At 37.5% G+C, this 26995-nt stretch overlaps 1 protein-coding gene across 3 annotated transcripts in view; it reads right to left on the reverse strand.

The window, feature by feature from the left end:
- Positions 1–5249: 5249 nt before the first annotated feature.
- LOC140136198 (uncharacterized) overlaps positions 5250–26995 on the reverse strand; it is a 66741-nt gene continuing 44995 nt past the window's right edge. Inside the window, exons 2-5 of one of the 3 annotated variants that reach the window (XM_072157911.1) lie at positions 16855–17062; positions 12650–12733; positions 6100–6152; positions 5253–5521 (exon numbers count right to left, since the gene is read on the reverse strand). In XM_072157911.1, coding sequence (XP_072014012.1) covers positions 5399–5521; positions 6100–6152; positions 12650–12733; positions 16855–17026 — 432 coding nt within the window. In that variant the 5' untranslated portion in view covers positions 17027–17062 and the 3' untranslated portion in view covers positions 5253–5398. Of the gene's footprint in view, positions 5522–6099; positions 6153–6298; positions 6418–12649; positions 12734–16854; positions 17063–26995 lie in introns of those variants that run through there. The other 2 variants (XR_011856627.1, XM_072157909.1) reach the window with 2 other exon arrangements.

Here is a 26995-nt window from a genome sequence, read left to right on the forward strand (position 1 = left end):
CATAGTGTTTCTAGAAGCTAAATTTTCATTAATTTAATGGTCAGATGTTCCTAGAATCTGGAAGTTTCTTTCAAAAAACAGAAAAGAACAGACTTTGACTTAGAAAACTTGCCACTTTAAGTTACAGGCATGCATGCTAGTGTGTCACAGGGGAACATGAACTTTCAATTTCAGAATAGTGTAGTAGTGGCTTTCAAACTGGGCTATGAAATCCTCACTGTCCTGCAATCTCAATTTCAGTAGCTTTCGATTAAGCATCTTGGAATATTTGTTTTTATTTATGATAAATTTGAGCTGAAAGCTGATATTTTTGTTTGGAATTTCAAAATATTCCATATTTTTACACTATTCTTAGGGGGAAGTGGCTGAGAAAGCCTTAATTTTTTTAATTAGGTCGCAGTACAAATGCAAATAGAATAGTCCATTACTGGTTTACTTTTTGTCATCATAGTTCCATACGTAAATGAGTAAATGTACTGGGTAAGACTCATGACAAATAGTGTTTCCACAATATTTTAAATAGGTACTTCAGATTGTGAATGTTTTCTTGCACTCTTATGCTAGTCGACGATTTTGCTTCACTGCGCAGTCGCTTCAGAAACGCTAGCAGTGATCAGCAACAAGCTGATATATCAATCACTCCACAAGCGGCAGTATCGCTAGGAGTTCAATTCAAGTCAACTCGGGAGCGGTGCTGCTCTGACGTATAAGAACATGATACAATTTTTGGCGATGCTGAACTTCAATATTGGCTTTCTTAGTGTTGATGCTGCAGCTCAGCGGTGTGCCACTCCGCTTGCAGTAAAGTACAACCGGCATGATGAAGTCGTATGAAACCAGCTTTAGGCATGATGTGATAATAATAGTGTTATTTTTAAATTCAGGTAGTATGGTAATCAAGCTTCTGGCTGGGTTGTACTTTGACCAGGTTTTTACACTATTCTTAGGTGGAAGTAGCTGAGAAAGCCTTAATTTTTCATAAAATTGACTTTTACCAGGTAATTTGAGAAGAGCAAAATTGCATTTAACTTGTTAATCTTCTATTTCTTCCTTATGTTTGACCTGGGGACCTTTACACAAATCCTTACAATTGATCTACCACCCATGATCCACTATTAAATCGTAGGATCGGTTGTAAGCCTTTGTGAAACGGGGTTCTTTTACCCTAAAAGTATGTTGGAGTGAGGGCACACAAGTATAGACTAAATCCTTCAGTCGTCTTTACTGGACATGTATTTGTGTTATGCTTGTAGTGACAACAGAAAAATTTAACCGCTTGTATTGTGTTGGACTCATGAAAATATTCTCGGGCCACTTTGGTTGTGTGTCATAGCGCGACTTCTAACAACGCCCACGTCTTAGCGCGCTGTTGTGATAGGATTGCGCTCTAAAAGTTCTAAAAATATGTGTTCAATGAGAGACGTGGTCAAAAAGTCAATTTGAACACAAGTTTCTCAGTCGTCAACCCAGAAAGTTGACAATGAGGGCAGCAGTCGTAACATGTACACACGCATTAATTTATGTTTTGGTGTAAATAATGGAGTTAATTCATGACCATGAAAGTGTGCAGATCTCTTGGGGCCCCATACCTAAATACCAGTGCACAGGTTTCCCCAGCTAAGGGAATCCCTTATTCAATGGTAGCTTAAGCATTGCACTTACTGCAGCTTGGCTGGGGAAGGCTGTACACTGGTAAATAGATGGGACCTTATTATTAGATATTCAAGAAATTGTAGATATATGCTGCCGCTTTGGTGTATAATTTTATTTTGAGGATATTTTTACGAAAATGTAATATACAACACTACACAAGAACTGCGGACATGTATCATAGTGCTATGTGTACTGAACTACGTGGGATGTGCTAGTGTTTCTAATACATTGCACCTGAGAGATGGAGTGGACAGTCTGTAGTTGGGAGTTTGTGTGTCCATGTTTGATGAGATAAAATTCAAACAAAAGTCCACAGTTGCAAGTGACAATAGATTAGACGCACGCACACACCTATGTGTCGACACCAGCAACAATTGACATTGATCCACCCTATGTAACTAGCCATCTGTGGACACCCTTGTTTGGATTTTATGCACCTTACTGTGGACATGGTTAAGTTTTCACTATCCAAGTACTTCTTATTTTATTTCTTATGTAACTTTGGTATTTTAAGTTAATGAAAAAAGGTCGAAAGTCACATCCATGTCACATAGTTTTGAACCTTTTGTAATTACTGATATGGGATTATGGGTGCTGTTATTATTAAAAAGAGGATAGTGTGGAGGTAATTCAGATAAAGGTTCCTTGTGATTAGATTTTGAATATTCAATTATTTACTGATGATTTTTTTCTTTTCAAATATTTCCTTCTTGTATTCTTGACACATGAGTTCCCCCATGGTGTTCATGTTCACAGGTATTTGCCCATAAATTCTCACAAATAAAAATGGTCAGTGGTAGTAATTCAATGTTGTCACTAGCGTTGGTATAATGCACATGTAAATCAAAATTTTCTGGAAAAAAAATCTGTGCTACCTCCAGCTAATACCTTAAGGCGTTATCAGTTATCCACATATTGACTGCTCAGTGCCAGAAGTGGGTAAGTGCAGTAACTGCCCTGTGAGCAGTTGGCAATTTACACACAGTATATTGTACTCTATATACACAATGGCAGCTACACATGGTAGCTATTGCATTAGCCCACTTCAGACACTGAGCAGTCCATATGCAGAATTGTCTCCTACAGACCATTTGGCTTCCTCGAGAGAGTGTAGTTTGTACTTTGTCAGCGTGTGTACATATGTACCGCCTTTGATCTGTATGTAAACACGCCAGTTCTTCTAGTCGATGTGTGTGTGATACTAGTGCACTGGAGTACACACTGATGTCACTCTAGGAAACCAAATAGACTATAGCTCTAAATAACAAAGTTTATGTAAGCTAAAGTTATTTTTTTAAAACTTCCGTGGTCCGAGCTGTGCGCCAACCGTCTACGAGCGTACACACAGAAAAAATAAGCAATCACGCTGATTGGCTGATCAACGCACTTGACAACAAGTCGGTTGACCCATTGGTTGTCTGTTCGGCGCGTAGTAGGCGACCTTGTCACTTTTACGCAATCGCAATTCACCAACGCGTACCCCGACCACGGAAGTTAAAAAAACCAACTTTATGTGGGTGCAAAATTTTAAAGAAATTGACATTTTTAATAGTGATTCATTTTGTACTGTGCATTGTTTTTATTTTGTTAATATGTTTCACAGTATTATTTTGTAGCTTCTTATAATTACAGAATGAAGGCTGCTCTACAATGAGTGTAAAGTTCTGTATACACATACAAATAAGACAAACATGCTTTTCTGTAAAATCTCTTGTAAATTATAATTACATTGTCGCCTTTAAGTGATTGTATATATTTCTTTCCAACCAAATTGAGTTGTTTAGCCAACCTCTTACTATACTTTTATCAGCACAAAATGATGTGATCAAGCAAAATCAGTGGGAAGTCTGAAAGATTGATTTTGAGATATAGCCAAACAAAGGAAATATTTTCTTTTGTTTCCTCTTGTTTTGGAAATTCTTTCAATTGCTGGTTGTTCAATTTCAATGGGGTTTACTGCAAAATGCAGCTTTGTAAATGCATGTTACAATCCAATAAGAAACTGAAAATTGAATATGACCAACTTCAGACTGATTTTGCTTGATTACACCACATTACAGATTTATATCAATGTTCCTTAAAGTTATCTTGCGCAGGAGCTATCATGTGTGGTTTTCAACTATATAGGTGTAGCCAGTGGCGTAGCAAGAGATGTCATTTGGCAAGAGCTATCATACATGTGGTTTTCAACACACATTGTGTTTCCATCATAATACGTGTAGTCCGTGGCCTGGCCAGGATTTTCCAGGGGGAGGGGCAAAGGCATCTTTCAAGGTAGTGATATTGCCAGTGGAGTAGCCCTCCTGTGTAACATCTTCCTTACCCTCTTGCCCCCTCACCCACCTAAATTCAGAGCCAAATATGTGGCTAGCCAATTAAGTTGAAAACAATGAATACATGGCATATAGATTAGTATAGATCATTTTTGTTTTGTTCCGTATACCCATACAAATTTGGCGGGAAAAGAGTACTTTTCAAGGGTAGTACCAAAAGCCGAATATACTACTTTATAGACGAATCTAATGAGCCAAATGTTGCTCGGAATTCATTCGGTCATTACTGGGTCCCATCCGCACCAAACTGGTGTTGTGAATGCCCAATTACTTATGAATTGTTCTTATATTGTATTGCATTGTTAGCTTTCATTATTCTTTTTGTCTACGTGTAACACAGGGGGATAGCACATGTAGAATGCAGTTCAAAATTCCGCCAAGGCTGCTGAATAATTTATACTTCAAGTGGAATGGGACCCGTCAAGGTGTAGGAATGTGTGAAATTGGAATTTGTGTATAGCAGGAAATTTTCGCCAAGGTTTTTATCTTTGCACGTACTAGTTCATTTTAGATGCTTGCAAAAATAATGGTGACCCATAAGCTTCATTAATGAACAGTTGAAATCGTGCAAAATTTTAAAAGTGCTAAAATATGCTGCTATACAGTAGTACATTGCTGCCTATTTGGTGCTGATCAAACTATAAGATAACCTTACTCATTGGAGGACTACAAAATATTTGACCAATTATGTTTAAATTTCATTCATATCCGAAGAAAGGTGAATAAATTTATGTCACTTGTTTTAACAATGTTTGTGTGTTTTCTCAATACCGTTTAAGATAGTTGTACACACCCAACTTTATCGTCCACACATTTTAATGTTACACTGCTCTCCATTGCAAGTAAACAGCCAGATGATAAGGATGCTAATGGTGGGATGTTTCTCACTAGTTGAAGACAAGTTATTGTAAAGGAACTATCCAAAAGTATGACACCCTGTAAGGCTAAAAAAATAATGCTAGTCTCAAAGCCCATGGTAGTTTCAAAAACGAATGCGGAATGAGCCTTTTTTTTTAAAGATTTATATTTTTTTTAAAGATTTTTTAAACTTAATTTTGAATTAAGATGTCATTTTTGAGTGTTCAAAAGTACACTCCCTAAAATTGTGGTTGATTTACACAATTGGAAGTACAAGTATCAATTGTTTTATACCGAGCATCAAATCCAGTAACTTTTCTTCCCAATTTGTCACAGAATTTCATGATTTTACGGCAAAAAAATAAAAGAAAAAAAGGTAAATAAAAAGTAGATTTGCTATTTCAGCTGGCATGGATGGGCCAAGAAAATAAATGTGCACCTAGGCTTTGAGACATAACAATTTTTTTAGCCTAAGCAAAACCAGCTTAAAAACACCCCTCTGTCTGAAATGGAAATTCATCATCTTCAACATCAATAGTTTAGTTCCCTTTTTGCTACAAACGTAATAACACTTTGTGACCCTTCCTCGAAGACGGAGGCCATATTGCGTCCAATGAGAGACAAAGTATGCCTTCATCGTTACTATTAGTAATGGTAACGTTTCCTTTGTAGTGGCCCTGTCAAAAAGAAAAGGAAAATGGATTCTCATTTATTTGCTTTGGTGTGGGATGTATGTGGGGGGGCAATTGTTTTATATTGGGTAGGAATGTGGAGGTACCATTCTGAAATAATACCCCAAATACCAAATTTGACAAAAAGAGAACCCAAACATACTAATTTTTTTATTATTTCCGTTTAAAATTATGGTAAATAAGCCTAATTCTGGAAATCGGGAGTGTTCTCTTTACTTCTAAATCACTTGAGATGAGTCTTGTATTGGGGGGTGGGGGCTGGAGAGAGGGTGAAATTTTCCACCCCTTCATCAATAACCTGAATAACCCAAATATTTTTGGATGGTTTGAAAAAGTGAAGAGCAAGAAAAAAAAATAATAGGAGCTAGCAACATAAAAAAAAAACTATGTATAATTCCATTTTGTTCACAATTTTTCTGCCCTTTTTTTCTTTAATAATTCCTTTTGTCACCTCTTCTTCTTCTGCTTCCCCTTCCTTTTTGCCGCCCCATTTTTACGCTGAGGGGCTCGTGCCCTAAAAGCCCCCCTCAGCAGACGTGCGTGATTAAAGTATAATTTCTTACCTTGTATATCTCGAGTCCCTTGCCAGGACCACTAATAAAAAACGCGTAGGTGTCTGAAACCAAAAAGAAATTAGGATGCTGGTAGGCATATAAATTTAGTTCATCATGAAAAACACGTTTATATGTCGGCATAAAAATGAAATAGATGCAAAACATTTATTTATTCTTTTTGTTTCAAAATAATGATTATTTACCTCCTTTTTTTAATTGGACAGACTTTCAGTCGTCTATGCAAAGCGTAGTCGCAAACGTTGAGCTCTATCTTGTATGGCCATTGGTTAAAGTTGACTACTAATTCTCCGTCAATGAGGGTGTGTGCTTGTTAACAGAAACAAAACAAAGATATGGACATATTCATTAGGTTTGTAGGAACTCATAAATATATATTTCATCTTGTCAAAACCAATTATGTTTTATACTGACCTGACAGTTTCGACCATCTTGGGCGATGGCCACATGTTATTTTATCCAACCAGCACCAAGAAGTGGATCGTATACATGGCTAAGATAATGTGCCCGAACACTATGAACAGAGACGAGGGGCCCATTATCTTAGTCAAGTATACATTACACTTCTGGGCTCTGGTGTGCCCTCTTTTGGTGAACAGAAGTTGGATAAAAACATCACTATAAAAGATGGCCATTGCCCAAGGGCCATCGCCCAAGATGATTGAGTAATGTACACACAAACATCAATAGTGCTTTAATTTAATCCCATATATGAGATGGGAATGACACCCCTTATCAAACCTAGGAATCTCTATCTTTTATAGAAACTATCATACCATCCCGATGACAGAAACCTAGACCGCCTGCTATCCAGAACGAAGGCCAACATTTGCATCCTAGCCCGGGGGCCCTCCCACTTTGGAGGTGACGCGTATGTAGGGCTGTTAAGACCCCCCCTTTTCAGCGGCTTTGTCGCCCAAAGGCCCCATATTTTTTACGAACACACCCCCTATTTTTCCATCAGTTTGATCTGTCACCCAAAGACCCTTACAAGTTCAATTTGAACAGCAACTTTCATTTATCACTGATTTTGTTACTTATTTTGAAAAAGCAAAGAAATTCGAAGCCATTTAGAACTAGAAATTTGATGTTCAAGGTTTCTGTGGCGCTGTTTCGGCTCTCATCCAAAGAACATTTAAAAAAAAAGAAAGACAAGGGATGTTTTCACCCAATGACCGCATAATTTTTAGCTCAATTTGCAAAGCAAATTGATCTATAGGCATGATCCGAATTTCTCTATGTTTTTTTTTTTTTCTTGCTACATCTTTTGAGTAATGGAGCTGGTAATTTGAGGTGGCGATCTTTGCAAGTTTGTTCATGAAAGTTACTTATTTTGCTGGGAAAAAATGGACAGGAAGTGTGCTTTTTCGAGCAATTTGTCACGAAAAATTGTGCAGTTTCACAAGAATAATCTCATTCCTAGATTTCTTACATGCTACACCAGGTTTAACCTTGGTGTTTTAAGCAATATAAGTCATCTGTTACATGTTTACATTTTAGCTTTGCCAATGATGTTACTGTGTTTTATGGAGGTTTAGATTTGGAGCATGTGTATTTTTGCAGAGACCTCTCAGATATTTGTGAGGATAGTTTTACATAGTAATTATTTTTTATGTGAGATTGTAAAATTCTAAAGCTCTTAAATATGCATATGGTCTTGTGTCACAACCTGGGGTACCTTTGTGTTACATAGTAAAAAATGAAATGGTTCAAACATTTTACCTACACGTCTCATTTGAAGTGGTTCATCTTCCTGAGCATTTTGACACCTTTTTTATGGAAATCGGTTAAAAAATGAGAGAGTGCGGGCAAAAACAATTACAAAGTAGGTGGGATTTAACCCCACCTCTTTTTTGCACATTTACAATCATTCTGAGCAAGTATTAGTCTTTTAAATGACCTTCTGTATGGTCCAATGTTATTATATTGGCAAGGTTGCTGCTACTCTTAGGAATATCTGCAATTGAATTTTACATAAAGCAGCCGTTGGATTTAGCGCCTTTTGGAAACAAACTCTTCAATTTATTTACTTGCTTTAGATGTCTGGGAGTTCATTTAGACATTTTTTTACTAAATTCAAATTTTTAATGGGGGTTTTAGATCATATTTACGATACTGAATCCCTCCCTAATCCTCCTCCCCTAATCCTCAGCCACCCTTGGCACATTTCATGCCAAACGTCATAAGATAATAATTTAAAATTATTTTAAAACAGGTTAAAAACAGGATTTCTTTTAGAATACCCTACCACTGTAGATTTTCAATGGGGGTCTTTTATGAACGACACATACACTGTGAATGTAAAAAATGGTAGGGTATTCTAAAAGATAGCCTCAATTTAAGACCTAATTGAATCTTCTAAGTGAAGGAATACTCAAGAGACAGTGTTTTGAAATCCAAGCTGCACCTCAAAATGTAACAAAGCCACCTTTTTGAGTACCCCAGTATATGACACATGATCATAAACCACTAAAACCTAATGTCAACAGTAGAGTGTTTGTTCAAGTGTTTGACAAGGACAAAGTAATCAGGGTTGCCAAGCTCATGGTTTGGTAGCCTAAATGGGTAACTTTTGAAGATTTTCCCTGAGACTTCAAACAATTTCCTGTCCCACAGAAACAGATGGTTAAGAAAAAAATTGGGTGGCTTTTCAGCAATGCAGGTGCAATTTGGATGTCTTGAAGCCTAATTTATTTAACTAATTAACAGACACAGATAAATTTGGGGTAAACGTAGTAATTGGAATCCTTGAGAGCGTTCACATGGTAGATTTCCCCCCAAGTTTTTTGTCCGAGAGCCGCTTTGCTCAAGCAAAAATTCCTCTGTGTGGACATGCCTAAAGACAAATATTTATTGCTGCTAATATTCCTGTCAGTTTATACCTGAAGATATTTGGTGCCCATTCATTTATTTATTAAAAACAATTTATATGCAGAATAACCTCAGCACCTTGCCTCCCTCCTGAGCAGTGGCATTGGAAGCTAGGGGGAAAGTTGTATCCCCAACACAGAAATTTCCAGTGATGAAAATGGGGATGGGGATCGGAGTATGTCATTAAAATGACTGAAAAAGGTCAAAAATTGACAAATGGGGACAGAGTTTGGCTTTACTCCCGCACACTAAAATGCTGGCTATGCTGTTGTTCCTAAGGCCACCTTTGTTTCAGATGGACAATTTATTGTGAAAGGACCTATATGTCATTGCACAAGAAATACAATAAAAATTTCCACATAGCCCTGAATTAAAAGTATTTAATTATTTTTGTAATCACTCAAAAGCATTTTGTGAGAATTTTACAATTGAACTAAGTGCTATTCAATTTTATGGGCGTTCTTATTTTACATGTAAAGTCTCTGGGGGTGATGATTAGCAATTGACAGCAATATTGAAAAACCCTCATTTTGCGCCATTTTAGTCACTAAAATGACCATAAAAAAGAATAGCACTTAGTTTGGCTGTAAAATTCACACACAATGCTACCTTAGTGAGTGCAAACATAATTAAATACATTTCATTCGGGGGCTATAGCAAAAAAAAAAAATTTCCTATACCTTAAAGCCTTAATATACGATCTTATAATATGAAATTGGTTAATTTTTTTCAAACCTGATTTTTTTGCATATTTGTAATGTTTACACATGTCCCAACTTGCACCGAAATGGAATCGGCCAAATTTGTTGTCTTTGTAGGTCAACAGAGCAAAGTTCGACATATTATCATAATTTTAAAAATTATGATAATATGTCCTCCCATAGAAGTGCATGTTAAATGGTCAAAATAACTTGTGGGGTTTCTTTCACTTTACCTCGTTATTTCAACTTAAAACGGACAGCAACCCTTCCCGGCAGTTATTACTAATATTATTTCAACATTTTGAATAAAGAATAACAAAATTAAAATTTGACGGAAATCGTACATTAAGTCTTTAATGGTTATGGAACAAAGGTGGAGGGCCCTGTTGCACATAAATGACCTTTATATACATGTATATTATGCCATGTAAAATTAAAATTTTGTTTCACATCCCCGCTTGTCTTGGGTCACTGAAATTTCATTATAGTAATTGCATTTCTTGCCCCTATAATATACATAACTTTTGTTACCACTGTGTTATTATTTTTTGAGAAAAATGCAAAAATTTATCGAGGGGTGTAGTACCCCCTTAAAAAAACCCAATTTGATATATTCAACGGTTATACATATATCTGAACATTATATTTACATCAAATTTCAAATAACAATTGAGCTACAGCACCCTTGGTGCTCTTGTTACAATTTGCTCTCACCGAGTGCCCCTTATTGCGAAAGTGCCAGCCCTACACCCATATCCATTTCATATTAAAGTGCCCCCCGGGCATCCTAGCTGGTGATTTTAACTGTCACCATCGGGAATGGCTTGGCAGCAGATACCCAACTGATAAAGATTGAGTGCCACATGGGTACTTCAGACCACTTCTTTGTCAAAACTGCTTTAGAGGTTTCTCCTCCCTCTGAAACATCCCCTCCAAGACATGTATGGATGTACAAAGGGCTGATTGGAACAACTTAAGAAACGACCTGGCTGCCGTCCCGTGGAACGAGCTTTTGACAAAAGACGACCCGATGACAGGTTGCTCTAACATCACAAATACCATTCAGACAGCGATGCACAGCAACATCCCACGAAAGACTGTCCGTTCTTTTATCAACCATCCAAAGTGGTGGAATGAGGAGTGTGATGAGGCTTTGAGAGAAAACTAGCAAATGGAGAAGATGGAAGGCGCTTCAAACACCTGAGTCTCGCCTTGTGTATAATCAGGCACGAAACACGCACACCTCTTGTTTCCCGAAAGGCTATAATCCCATAAAATACGAGTGCGAGAAAAGATGACAACTGAACGGAAAATAGGGTCAAAGAGCTGGTGGTGGACAGCACGTAGACTAGCCGGGTTCAAAGGGTGGAAATACTACTAGTAGGCCTACACTGAAGGCCGATGGAAATACACACATCTCTTCTGAAAACAAGGCAGAATGTTTATCATTTCTTTTCTGTGAAAAATCTAGCATCCCTGAAGAAGGCAATAACAAAAGTGTCCCAGAGCGGTACACTAGGCATGCTAGGACCTCCTCCAGCTGCTCAAAGGTCGTTCTGGCCCAGCAAAGTTAAGAAAGAGTTGCTCAAGAAGGCATCTGGCCCGAATGACATCCCTGCTCTTGTCTATCCTGAAGATGAAAGTCGTCCTGAATGGGAGAGAGAAAAGAATCAATGCTGGAGTACCACAAGGCTTCATACTAGACCCCTCCTGTTTATCATCTTCATTGACGACATCTCACAAGATCTGAAGAACCAGTCCATCTTGTATGCAGACGATGCCACCATTATGTCCTTCGTCAAATCCAGTGAAACTTCCTGCTGCAGCATCTCTGAATCGGGATTTAGCCAAGATAGAGATATGGGCTAAGACATGGAATGTCCTTTTGGTGCTGTCAAATGTAAAACCACTACCATATCGCCAACCGGAAAGATGGCAAACATCCACCCCGGGCCATCCACCAGTTCACTCTTTGTGTTACTGTTGAAGAAGCTGACAGCGTGGACCGTCTAGGTCTTACAACTTGTTCTGGAACCAAGTAGTCACCAAAATGTCTAAGACAGCCGGTCAGCGACTGGGACTCCTCAGAAGAGCTTCGCCTTATTTACTACCTACAAAGAGAGCCATCATCTACAAGGCCACGATACGATCAAAAATGGAATATGCTAGCAGTGCTTGGATTAAGGTGCAACCCCCATCTCACTAGCTCAGCTCGACTTCATCCAAAATAGAGGTAATCGTGTCATTGGTCTGCCAACAAATGAGTATGAAGATCATCGTATTCAGCCATTGAGCCACCGCAGGGCAGTTGGACCAGCCACCCTCTTCTATCGTATGTTCTACAAGGAGGCATGGAGGTTAATCGCTTTCTGAATGCTTCTTCGTCAGCAGCTTCTAAATGATTTTTTTAGTCTCTGCTGATAATGCCCAGTTATGCCGTGTCGTAAAAAAATACATTTTTACGTGCACCATGGTCCTCATATAATAGCTTATAATGGACACTATTAATGTTTCAATCCGGTCCGGTGTTGTTTTACTGATGGCCTTTTAGGTCTGCGGGTGACAACAGATTTAAAATAAGGTTTTCATGGTGGCATTCGACACGTAGATCCATCAATATAAACACTTTCGCTCAAACACTATCTAATATTTGCCTCAGGGAAGAAAATAGGGAAGAAAGAAGATGAAGAGAAAAGGTCTTTACGGACCGGTTTAAACTACCGACCCTTAGGAGCTCTTAGGGTGAAGAGGACAAAACCGTCGATAGCAAGCCATGAGTGTGAACGTTGCTCGACCAACTATTTCGTGTCTTGGAGGATTGCGCAATCAATTCACGTTGGCTGCGGTGGGTTTGCAATCGCTTTGTGCTGTACGGTTTTGTATGATCTAGTTTCGTTAGCTGCATATCAGTCGCAAATATTGCGCTTTAAAATGCATATTTAATTACTTAATTAAATAAAAAGGATTACCTGCTGTAAAATTAATTTCAAGTCTCAATTTGTGGTTCAAGTCAACAATCGGCCATGGAGTAACAGAAATGCTGAACGGGGGGCCTGCAAGAAAAATATTGTTGCAAATAAATTCTTCACATGCTTTTTCCGTGTTGATCGTACAAGTAGGCCTATAGGCCCTATCAGCCTTTCTCCGGTTAGGCCTAGTCCTTCATTATGAAGGAACACGTGGGTTAGTCCTTCATTATGAAGGAAAATATATACAAATACGTTGGTTAAGGTTAAGGGTTAGGGTCGGATATTATATTTGCATATATGTTTCTTCATAATGAAGGATATAAATACCCTTTCTCCCCACTCCAAAATATGTGGAGTCTACTCTTGCTTGGTTAGAAAAATCAAATCACTGTATAACATAACCGACAGACGTCACACCACAAAATAGTGCACTCCCACGGTTGTATGTGATCATTTATTAATGTTTAAACAAAACGTAATTTTCAATTTTCAATACCAACAGCTATCACACTATGAAATATACACATATATTTTTTTAGCTATTTTTTAACTTAAATTTTCTTTTTTTATCGAATTTTTCATATTTTTCTGCCTTTTTGTGTCAATATTTATTCTATATAAAACTGTACTATATTTGTGTGCAAATTGAGGGCGCTATTTACATATATTTTAAATTGAATTTAAGTTAATAATATGAGTTATTCCTTTCATTTCATGATAAAAAGTAGTTTGAAAATGTACCAAATCGATGGTAATAACTCTTATAGTGAGGGATCAACCACAAATTGCCTCAGACAAAACTCACTTCCTGGTAAATACCAAACAAGGTCATTTTTATGCAACTCATTGACCAAATCCTCGTACATTGAAAAGAACAGGAACTCTTTAGATCAATATCATCAAATTTAAGTATTAATTGAATAGCAAAATTATTACACATGGGGGATTCCGAATTTGTAAAGTTGTCGAAAACAACATTTGAAAGTATTTGCCGACGGATTTTTTTAATCAACTGAAACATTTACAATATAATCACAAAGTTGAACAAAACAGACAATTTTGCTGCACCTGCACAGTAGTCTCGTGTTGTTTACCACCTTTGCATTCAAATATACAGATAGACCATGTAAAAGGTCACTTCGAGCTGTTATGGCAGCGTGGAAGTGGTCACGTGCGTATTTATAAATATACTCGAAGCATACTGTTGACACATGTGTGTCATTATACTGCCTCTAGCTACAATGACAGCCTGGTGATCTGGTCAATCCATTGACAGATACTAACCTCAGAAGGGAATTCAACTTTTGATCAATTCTCTTGAGGTGGTGAAACGTAATGAAAATTATGCACAGAGGCCAACGGCGGAGCTGGATCATGCTCAACGAGGCAGAGTACCCACATGTCTGGGTAAATGGCTTACTGGATGGGGAAAAGACAGTCCGCTCTTTTGTTGACCATCGCGATGTGTGGAATGAGGACGTGAAAAGGCCCTGAAGGAGATTATCTTACATGGAGAAGGCTCTTCCAACTCCTGAGTCATACCTTGAGTATGCAACAATGCTAGAAATGGTTACACCTCAATATCAAGAAAGGCAATTTCAACCCACAAAATGAGAAACACAAGGAGAAGTCCAGACTGGCTCCAAAAGCTGGTGGTGGATGAGCCACACACGGTTGTTTGATGTGATCAATTATTAAATTGTCTAACAAAACATTATATAATGTTCAATTCTAGCAATGGATAATACCAACAACTATCACACTAATATGTACGTATATTTTCATCTATTTTTAACATAGATGATTTTTGTTTCTTTCCCAACTTATTCATCCTTTTTTCCTTTTTTTGGCATTCTTTATTCTATAAACTGTATATTTGTATGCAAATTGAGGGCGCTATTTACATTATTTTAAATTTAATTTAGCCAAATAATATAAATGGCAATATTTCATGATAAAAAGTTTTTAGAAAATCTCGTTGCTATGAAAACACGATTCAAGATAAATAGCGCCATCAGTGTTTATCTTTTCTTAAAAATCATACTGCAGTTACTGTCCGTTTTCCTATACACAATACACAGTGCTCTCACCATTGACGCGTGACCTCTACAAATGATGTATGTTGGAAGAATGGACACTTGCCTAGTTAACATCACTGTGTGAAAAATAACCAGCCAATATTTAATTTATTCTCCAAACTTCTAGCAAATATGTTTCTCTAACATGACCTAAAATTACAGCTAGGTTAGATGTTCAGAAATGGTCGTACTTTTGTAAAATATGAGTGAGGGCAAAGCATAGCTAGCTCATAGCTAGCCAACTCCCCGTGTTAATTGAATGGAGATTTGACCGAAAATATTGAGCTATATTGGTAACGGACCGCTCCGTTCTGAAGGATGCCCCCAAAAAACGGTACAAGCTACATTTAAACTATTCTAAATAGGTTCTAGAAAATATAGTTTTGTAACATGTCCTAAATTTTTAGCTAATTTAGATGTTTGGAGAGGGTCGCACTTTTGTGTTTTAGGAAGGATATGTAAACGACAGATAACACCAAAAATATGAAGAAATTATTTCCAAACCGTGTTAAGTCAACAATCATTATGTTGCTCATTTTGAAGAATGCTGGTTAACAAAAAGCAGGTCATTGTCTCATTTCGTGAACAAAGGTACACATACCATTGTTTCCTTTCGTTTCCTTTATAATCGGTTACCCAACTGAAGCTATAATACCAGCTTTATTGCGATGTCGCACATGTAAAACAGACACTTGTGCACAACCAGAGAAGATCTGATTTAATCAGTTGAGCTGCTTCAATGAGTGTTATCTTGGTTTAATAGCTTTTAATGGGGTTTAAGTCCTGCAAAGGTCGAGATGAATTCTACTGTAGACATGACTGCATCATGTGACGTAGTTTTACATCAAGCAACCGTGCACAGGCGGCTAGCAGGGAAGAGAGGCAAGACAGGAATGCATGTTCTTAAACAGAAGGACAAACTTACGCCTCTCAAGATAAAACCGAGTGTTTACATCACTATTCAGTGAAAAATCTACTCTCCCTTTAAAACAATAAAGCTAGATATATCAACCAGGCTTCCTGCCCTGAAGATATTCTAGCGCCCGTACCCAAAATGGCTGCTACAGAGCTTGCAACACATCTTGCTCGCCTTTTCCAGCAGTGCTTTAATAAAGGGTATGACTTACATACCAACGCAATGTGTACAAATATCATACCGTAATACAAGAAAATTAAAAAAAAAAGAAAGAAAAAAAACTCGCCAAGCAACTACAGGCACATGTTGTTGCTCTCCTTGATATCAAAAGTAATCAATGCTGGTGACGGCGATGACCTGGGAACGGCGATGCAGGACAGGAGGATATGGAAAGCTGTCGTGGTTCGGGAAAACCACCTGAAATAAGCAAGTAAGCAAAGCAATGTTGGTGTGCCTCAGTGTGCTATATTGGGCCCCATCGTTTATCATATTTATCGATGATATTTCTGCAAACAAAGCCTAAAAGCAGCCTGTAAACGAGCCTAGTTTTTGAAGTCCAGTCGTGATAAAAAAATCCCGCTTTGCTTTTTGTTTTTCCTCTTGCTTAAATTCAACCTCCATAATTTTAGCAACTCTTGAAGGCAAGAAAACAACATTTTTGTGACGTAATTTGTGTACTTTGTGGTGTGATTGCGACATGTGGTGCAAAAGGCAATGTCCTACAACAGGCCCACGACCCAAAAATTGAGACCCTCGGAAAAAAAAAGCAAATTGATACACAGTTAAAAATATCAAATTGCCGTAGTGTCTACATGGTTATATCATAGATCATTTAAATGGTTATATGCATGAACTCGAGTCATGAATACACTAATATCATAGATTATCAAAAGATGATCTATGCTAATATGAACACTGGTGGCGCTATTTATTATAAATCTTGTTTGTATATTTCAAGGAGTGAACAAAAAGCAAGGACATTTTCTAAAAACTTAAACATGAAATGAAAGGAATAACTCATATTATTTGGTTAAATAAAATTTACAATATATATATAAATAGCGCTTTCAAATTAAAATAATTACAAAAAAGCAGGAAAAATGTTAATAATTTTATAAAGAAAGGTGGATAGCAAATATTATAATTGTTATGATTTATTATAAGTAGTAAGTACTTTTTGTTGTCGTTGTTAATTTGTTTCGATGACTCACCGCAATTTTTCATTTGAAAAGATTCTGATTGGGGTATCCACTGAGATATTGGTGAAATTTCCTCCGGAGAAAGTTTTTTGAACCCAATTTTGGTAGTCGAGTCCGCAAAGATATCGTAAGCAAGAATCACAACAATCACTGACGAAAATAGTGCTGCAGCAGAATACGTCATCTTGTAAAATCACAGTGTTGTCGAATCCGTTGAAATCTGTCAAAAATAACAAATAAGAAAAATATTAGTATTTGGTTAGTGCGTAGGGGACCATAACAGGCCATCCCTGACATTACAACATGTTACAAAATCCACCAGTCTAGCATTCGCGCAAGCGCGTTCGAAGCGCGCACCCACCTCCTGGGCGTGAGGAACTTGAACCGCTCATAAAATACTGAAGTATTATGCCAGAGTTCATACCACAAAGAAGCCGATAGCACCCTCTCTTCTGTTTTTGCTACGGAATAAATTTACCTGAAGTTAAGTTTAAGATATAGAAAATGTTCATGAAAGTTGTATTAAATGACTTTTGATCTGAATGCAGATGACTTTTGATCTGAATGCAGATCTGAATGCAGATCCCAACACAAGAAAAATATTTTCAGACGGCTACTCCATCTTTGATTCATCAGCGAGACTGAAACTGTGATGTTTATCATCAGCCGGAGACAATGGCACGCCCGCGCACGGCAATGGCGTGTACTGGCCTGTAACGTTCTCTAAAGTACACTGTGGCATTTTGACCCATGATATAGGCCTAAAGCCTAAGCGGTAAATATATCAGGTGGCATGAAATTTGTTATCATGGTTAATGATATTGCATTAGAATAAGCATGATAAATAGGCCCCGGAAATAGGTCTGATATGCGCGGGCCTCATAAGCATGATAAATAGGTCCCGGCAGGGCTGTCAACTCTCACGCATTGGCCGTGAGTCTCACGCATTGGGTCACTCTCTCACGGTCTCACGCCAAGGTAGTATATAATCTCACGCCTAGGTAGTAAATCTCACGCAAAAAGCTGGAAAATGAGTAAAATCTCATCACGCATCGTCAAAATAATTAGTTCTCCCTCCCCCCACCCGCTTTTCAGATTCTTGAGGGCCATGGCTCAAATAATGACGGGTCAAAATGAACATTGTAGTCGGCAAATCCCGGTACGCTTCTGTCTCACGCCAAGCAATTCCAAAAATTTCCAATTCCAATGGGGGCACTCCCATAGTAAAGTGACATGCATGTGCGGTCGTAATTTTCAAAATGCACGGGGTATTTCAGTTAGGTGGGGCACAGTGTCATTGCCCCGATATCTTCATGGCAGAAATCGCCATGGTAGGTTGAATCCACCGCCACGCATGGCCATTTTGTTCCGACCTGTTTAATAGTTTTGAGACGCATAATGGGTCGAAGGACATCTGACTAAGGCTACTGACAATAGCCCGGTGACTGACCTCGCTGTGTGTGAGTGAGCATGGTATACGCCATAGGTCATCTGCTTTTAGACTACCTCCACGATTGGCCTACACTGCGCTATAATACTTCGGGCACATATAAAATCAGAATTTTGGACAGTTTTTGAGTTCAAGACGCAAGCTTCTTTCTCAAGACGCAAGCTAACGATTATCATATCTATTGAACATATATATTCAAGTGCAAGGAACCAAATCTGGCTTCTTTAGACTAAATCAATTACGGGAGATATTCATCATTTTCTTCCCCGGTATCCAAATATAATCGTCTGAATATCAAATCGTGCATAGCACATTCACGTGTATCGATCCCGGGTATTCATTTCAGTGTCTGTGTTGTACCAAGTAATTATTAGCCAGGCGATGTCGGTGTGTGTGTGTGGGGGGGGGATTATACGAAATATAGGGCTCCGATTTTGGGGAGTCTTTCGGGGACAGATACTAAACAATTGATGTCCTTCAAGGTAAAACCCTAAATATCGTGTCTTAGCGGGGGCAGATGATAAAAAATGGGTCTTTTGAAGGAAGATCTAAAAATGAGTTCTTTCGGGTGCAGCCTAGGCCTATTCAAAATTGGGATATTTCGGTCTTTTGGTTGTAGATATTGCAGTAGGATTTTTTTTTTTTTTTTTTTTATTGGGAACAAAAATTCTTGGAGAAAAAAGTCGGGTCCTTGGGTAGGGACATAACAAACCTTATTTTATGTGACACATATCAGCAGTGTACGGCCCTCACGGATTTCGCAAGCGCGTACTACTATCACTAATATGGCTGGCCGCAACCGCCACAACGTGGAGCTGCTACGCGTAGCTTACTTTTCGCTTCGCGGAGCTAAATTGACCAATCATGTTAGATCTTTTCATTATGCGGAGCCAGTGGATGCATCCTCGTTCCAGAGAGAGAAAACTCTTGCCAAACTTAATGTTTACTATGGGGGTTTTATATGAATCGAATGTAAATAAACCACGACAGCAATTACGGTGTTAGTGTGTTTTTCAAACCAGCCCGCACACTAAGACAAATCCTTGTGTCACCCAAGGACAAGACAGATAAGAAGGACATTACCATGATTACAGGTCCGGTATATTACATTCCGTGACAGGGCAAAACTGTTACCGGTACACAGTGTCAACACCCTGTATTATAAATATTTTTTTCCATACAGCTCAATACTCCGTTGAAATCAATATTCTATTATTGACACAGATAAAGAAAGTTTACATAATTATGCATTGTGTTATAGGACGTGCACCTGGAACTTAACTGAATGGGCTAAACGCGTTCCTTTATACCTATAAAGTATAATTGTCATTCTCAAAATTAAATATATCTCAATTTTTACTTTGGATTTCAAATTTTTACTTTAAAAATGCAGTAAAAGATATCCACAGCAAGCTGCAAGGCCCCGCTAATTAGTGTACTGCTTTTCGAGTGAGTGTACTGGAAACAAAACCCTGGTTTTACCTGAAAACAATTTTTTTCTTGTAATAGAAACATAATATGGGGTACTAGAGCATGCACAAATCGTAATAATGTGTAGAATATAGAAACGCTGTGGTATCTCATATGATAGTCATGGTATGCTTAGCCTGAGTCGCTCGGCCTATCTCGAACAAAATCGCGATGCGTAGCTGTTAAAAAACGAGAGGATTCGCTGTACTATCACGGCAATTTTTAACACGAAGATATATGGATGATGACGATGTGCGGTACTGGACAGTGCAAAGAAGCTTATATTGGCGAAACTGAACGCTCTCTGAAAACACGTTTTAATGAACACAGGAGACCCAGTAGTAGGCTACAGCATCAGGGGTCTCAAACCACATTCACTTCGAGTCTCCGGGACATTTTGTGGACAAGTTGGATAAAGTCCGCATACTCGACAGAGACAGCAGGTGGTTCCAACGTGGAGTCAAAGAAGTAGTTCACATCAAAGCCAACCAACCATCTCTCAACAAAGACGGGGGCCGTTTCAAACTTTCAGGAGTCTCCGAGTCTGTTATCAGGTCAAAGGTCAAGAAAATCACGACCTGATACAGTCACTGTGCTTGTTTGTTTTTCGTCTTTGTTATGTTTTGCTCGTCCTCCTGCCTTAATCATTGCTGCTGCTGCTTTATTGTTTTTTGCCTTACAAGGAATTAAGCTTTCTTCGGAAGGCTTTTTGGGCTATCCTTGGTACTCATTGGTATTTATTCCATTGTCACCTCGTGCAATAGTTTATTCTGGTACCCTGAATTACGTACATGTACAGTAGATTTTAAAGTATTTTATCCATAATGTGCAATCTATTGTATTTTCTTTTTGTTTGCAATTTTTGATGTATATTGAGTGCTAAATAAAATGAAATGAAATGAAATGAAACACTCACTCGCTGATGAAAGATGGAGTACCATCTGAAAATTCCGAGGTAGGAATTAATTCTTTGTGTTTGGATCAAAAGTTTAAATCAAAATCAAAACCACGACAGTAGTACAGGATCAATGCCATTGTTTGATGAGTGTAGGGCCTACTTCTTGATAGTCAATGTTACCTTGAACATGAAATGTTGAATGCATGCCTGTGTCATATGTGTGGCGTGTTTGTATGTTTTTTTGTTTTTTGTTTATTTGTTTTGAAATGATCTTCCCGTAGGAACTCGACAACAACCCATAACAGGAAAGGGTTACAGCCCGCACTAAGCCCATCCTCGGTCTACTCTGTCAGGCCATGATCACTGACTGACACCCACTGTACTGATACTGTCATACTGATCATATTGTTGAATGTTGCTGACCTTAAAACAATATGGCCTACTACTAATAAAGTAAATCCGAACTGGTTTGCAGAAGCCCCCACAAATACATGAATCCTGGTCCATGTACATGTAGGCCTATAGCAGACAGTTTATAGCAAAAGCCACGCCGCGCCAGTTGTACAAATTAGCTCCCGGCGATACAACAGATCGCAGAATTGTGTGCATGGTTTACCACCACTCCGAGGCTGCTAGGCCTATATAGTTATGTATATACAATACTGTATGAGTTTCTTATGAGTGCATGTCCATCTTAATAATAAGTCGGTTCGTACTTTTCATTAACTACTTTTTGAATCATAACTTTCGTGACCGAGGATATCTTGCAACTACGTGAAGCTCGTCATGCAAATTCTAGAAATGAATTAATTCGCATCACGTAATGAGTAAGTTTGATTTGATTGGTCAGTTTTACCTCCGCGTAATGAAAAACTCTAACATGATTGGTCAATTTGGCTCCGCGGAGCAAAAAGTAAGCTACGCGTAGCAGCTCCACGTTGTGGCGGTTGCGGCCTACCATACACTAGTTCCTAAGGAGTGTAAAATCATCAGTCAATACTAAGTATCAAAAACATTAGGGACAAAAATTGAATGTGAACTAGTGGTCGATTGACCTACATTACTTTCAGAGTGCTTGATGATCTCACTCGTTCCTAAGGAATGTAAACCACCAGTCAATGCTGATGAACTATTGACAAGTTCAGTTAACAAGGCCATCAAAGATCGACCTACATTACTATAGTTCCTAAAAGAGTGTCGCTATTGACACTAACAGTTACAGGAAACAACCAAATAATTGTATTGCTTACTTGTGAACAAGTCACAAGCAGAGCTCACGTCTAATGGTTAATTAATTGCTACATGCATTTAAACTTAATAGACTATTGTTTTCTTTTTTGCATTTATTGTAACATTATTTCCAAAAGTTAAGGTCCAGCCCTGGTTATGACTTGTTGACCTTAGACTTCCAGGAGTCTACGATACTGTGATCAAGTCTAAGGTCAAAAAGGTTACTATAATGAAAGACAGAGATAAAAACAATTTATCGCGTCTGATGTCACTGTCAATTACGATCCTTGATTGGCCGATTTATCCGGTGCCGATCGGAGAAAAGGAATAGCATAAAATGTCGAAAAATTACGTACTTTTACAAGGCAAAAAGCAACTTTTCAAGGCATTGTTGACATATGGTGCCTTCGCGAATGAAAGTTTCCTACCATGAAAACCTAACTTGGTAGATGGTTTGTATGTTTGAAGGTGCAAAATTAACAATAAGGCGCCCGGTTATACCGCCGCGTTCAGCAAGTCATCATCACGGCACCTGTAAACAAACCGTGGTCGAGTTTGATTGACAGATGACGTCAGACGCGATCAATTCTTTTTATCTCTGCCTTTCATTATCAGCCCCGATCTCGAAACAATACACATGGTGGCACAAAATTCAATTCGGGCACAACCCGATGACCGTTCGTAGCGTTCGCGTGCATTTATTCCAATTTTGCACAATATTTCCCCCATTTACTTCAATATCGCAAAATATTCCGCGCGCTTCACGCGCATTGATACCAATGCCTTTTTCTGTCGTCAAAAGGTACTGGCTTCACTATACTTCAAGAATTTTTCCAGCCCCCTCCCCCAATGTCAAAAAGAAATCTATGCCACTGATAACGCATAGAGGGTTTGACATCATCGAATGGCTGCCTTGTACTGTAATAATGTGATTAGCTTATATAATCATCTATTATAAATTAGACAGTTTAGAACATTAGAAATTGTAAGGCTAAAAACTTTTATGGTCTACACACTCATAGAAATTGTTCGTTGGCATAACGTAAGTTGACATAAGTCGTTGCGTCAACTTTCCGAGTAATGCCAACGCGTACAATTTTGAGTAACGCTGACTCGATATCATTATGGTGGTCGCACTCATTTTCACTTACTTTATTGAGTTCTTACAACTCAGAAAATGAAACTAGGAGCTACTAGGTTAGCATAATTTTCTAGAGGTGTGCTATACTATACAAAATTTTGCACTGATTACAAAAATAAATATTTGAATACTGCTAATTGTGCAGAAAATGATTACGTGAATTAAGTAACAAAGTACCAAATTGGATTATAATTAAAGGCCCTTTCAGTGATTTCACAGGAACATTAAAAAAAATGGAAATTTGTCAGAGTTGCTTAGAAATAAAGAATAAGTCTACAGAATTTCATTAAACCACTTTTCCCTGAATACATCGACAAATTAGTCAAAAACAGAAGTTTTAGAAAGGTTTTCTACTTCAACTCAGATCGACTCGAGAAAATCGAGATTTTCGTACAGTGCGCCACCAATCGACTGGAAAAACTTCCTAGTCCAGTGTTTCTAACACGGGGAAGTAGAGTCTAAATTGATTTAAAACAGACGCTTAATTTTTGTAGTAGAAAACAAAATAAGCAATTAAAGGTCACCGAGGCAAACTAACGGTCAATTCAATTATGAAAAACAGTTAAAATTGTGTATTTTGTTTAAAATAGTAGCTACTGATGTAATAAGTAGTAGAAACAATACGCAACGCGTGTTGGTACGTGGAGAGTGAGCTTCTTTCGATCTCGAGTCGGACTTTTTGTACTGTCAGTATCAAAAGTCCAGAATCATGCAAATGCTTTATTTTGTCTAAAATACACGGCTTTCGACCGAACCACTAGCAGGCTATGTTAGCACATCTATGCCAATTACAAAGGTACCAAAATCTGAATTTTGATGATTTTTACGATCGTCCGGATGAGCAAATCACTGAATGGGCCTTTAACTCAAAACAATAAGTACCAGTAACTTAATATGAACGAGTTACATCAACTTACATGTTGAGTTACAATAACTCAACTAATTGGTTCTTTGAACCATGTTTATTTTCTAAGTTCCCTGAACTTGAATTCAGAAGTTGGCATTACTTAAAAGTTGACGCAACGACTTACATCAACTTTTTAAGTAATGCCAACAAAGTTGATTAGTTGACGGAACTTTTGAGCTTTTTCAGCATTTTTAAGTTCGGATAACTAAAATGAATTTTGTTTTGGCAACCTTTACACTATTGTTGAGTTGTCCAAACTTACTCCTTTTGAATTGCGAACAAGTCATTTCTATGAGTGCATTATTTCGGGAAACAAATTTTTGACATGCGAATAATAGGGTCGTCCGCACCCCAATGAAACATTAAATTTTGTTTTTGTTTACGTTAAGGGGGCCAAATTAAGTAAAAATATTGACCTCTATTCACGAGTGGTAATTCCATTGTTTATTTTAGGCATATTCCTCTAAGGTCAATGTCCTTTTCTTGGGATTCTATATGTAACCTTTTCTGTTTATGTTATAATGTTTAGTCATATAGCGGAGATGTTATGTAATGTAGTCCTGCTGGGAGACATATTTCACCGTGAAGTCCTAAGGTGGGGGCTTTTTCTTTTTTAATGTGTAGTCCTACAAGATTGGGGTGGCCAAGAAGTAGTCCTGCAGTCAGAATAGTCCTACAGAGGGATTCTTTTACTGTGTCTCTGGGGAGGTGGGTAAAAACTTGTCCTACAGTGAGTATATAGTCCTACAGTGGGATTCGTTTACTGTGTAGTCCTACGGGGAGGAGATTTAACAGTAGTCCTATTGTAATAGACACTGTGCAGTTGTACGGGGGGACGAGGAGTGTGTTTGCCTTCAGCAAAACAACTTAAGGTGGTACTACGCCCCCTGGTAGATTTTATGACTATTTTTGCATTTTTCTCAAAAAATAACTACACACTGGTAACAAAAGGGACAAGGAATTCTATTACTTTACTGAAATTTCAGTGATTCAAGACAAGTGGTTCATTATATGTTAAGAAATGTGGTACATTCTAGCGGTACCTCTTTTCTTATCATAAATAACGTACCGCTTGTCGTGAGTCGCTGAAATTCCAGTGTAGTAACTGGATTCCTTGCCACTATAATATACATAACGTCTCAGCAAACACAAAAATATAAGTTATATTTTGGCTTTTGGTTTAGGTAAAAACGTTTTAATAACATTAAAATGTCGGGTTATATAAAGGTCATGATAACGTTTTAAAAAGTTTTGTATGAAAACACACTACAACAATATTTTTAAATGTTTTCAAAAAATGTTATTGTAAACTATTTTTGCAAACATTTTTGCCAAATATTGTGTCAATAGTTAAATAACATTATGTTAAAATATTTGAACCCAGCAAACACAGAAATGTTCTTAAAATGTTTTTTCAAAACCTTTTAATTACATTTATATGTCGAGTTATATAAAGGTCATGAAAACGTTTTTAAAACATTATTGAAAATATTTTGGGCAAACATTTTTCGCAAAATATTTTTTCAACCCCAAAATAACATTTTGTTTAAAATCTTTTGTATCAAGTTTTCAAGAATGTTTTTGGAATGTTATTAAAACGTTTTTATACCCGTTATATAACCCGACATTTAAATGTTTTCTGTAAAACATTTTTGTTTGCTGAGCCGTAGATTATCAAAAAATGTTTTTAAGGTTATGAAAACGTTTTATACTCTTAATATACCCTTTATATAACCCGGAATTTAAACGTTTTCTGACAACCTTTTATAACCTTTTGCGAATGATGTCGAAAACGTTTTGTGTTTGCTGGGTTTGGAAAAAAAATGCAAAAATAGTCACTAATTTATCAAGGGGAGTAGTACCACCTTAATCCTCCAATGGCCACAAAGATTTCATGTAAAAGTTACCAACAATCAAATTTAAACTCTATGCATTTATCACCTGCGAAGGACGAATGATCTCCTAGTTGTTCCAAGTAGCTCCAAGTTCCATTCTTTTCCATTCTCTGTTTCCTTTCTCGACCTGTTCTTCTCTGTCGTTCTCATTCTCTCACTTGTCCCCTCTCGCTCTCATTCCCATCATTTGTCCCTTTCTTTCTGTTAGTTTCTTTCTCTTTATTTCTTTTTTTACTTTATTACTTCCTCTTCATTTCTTCCTCTTTCTCTCTTCCTTCAGACCTCCTCTGACCAAACGTTTTACATAAAACGTCTTAATGAGAAAACCTATCCAGTAAACACAAATTTTAAGAACACTTATCCAACAAACATGAAACGTTTTACAAAAAACGTTTTAATGAGAACACTTGTCCAGCAAACATAAAACGTTTTACAGAAAACGTCTTAATGAGAAAACTTATCCAGCAACTATAAAATGTTTTACAAAAAAGTCTTAATGAGAACACTAATCCAGCAATCCAGCAAACACAAAACGTTTTACAGAAAACTTTTTAATGAGAACATTTATCCAGCCAACATAAAACGTTTTACATAAAACGTCTTAATAAGAAGACTTATCCAGCAAACATAAAACGTTTTACAAAAAAAAGTCTTAATGAGAACACTTATCCAGCAAACACAAAACGTTTTACAGAAAACTTCTTGATGAGAACATTTATCCAGCAAACACAAAACGTTTTACATAAAACGTCTTAACGAGAACACTTATCCAGCAAACATAAAACATTTTACAAAAAACGTCTTAATGAGAACACTTATCCAGCAAACATAAATCGTTTTACAGAAAACGTCTGAATGAAAAAACTTCTTCAGCAAACACAAAACGTTTTACAGAAAACGTCTTAATGAGAACACTTATCCAGCAAACAGAAAACGTTTTACAGAAAACGTCTTAATGATAACACTTATCCAGCAAACGTAAAACGTTTTACAGAAAACGTCTTAATGAGAACACTTATCTAGCAAACAGAAAACGTTTTACAGAAAACGTCTTAATGATAACACTTATCCAGCAAACGTAAACCGTTTTACAGAAAACGTCTTAATGAGAACACTTATCCAGCAAACAGAAAACGTTTTACAAAAAACGTCTTAATGAAAA

This window comes from Amphiura filiformis, chromosome 16 (genome assembly GCF_039555335.1).
Source record: "Amphiura filiformis chromosome 16, Afil_fr2py, whole genome shotgun sequence".
NCBI lineage: Eukaryota > Metazoa > Echinodermata > Ophiuroidea > Amphilepidida > Amphiuridae > Amphiura > Amphiura filiformis.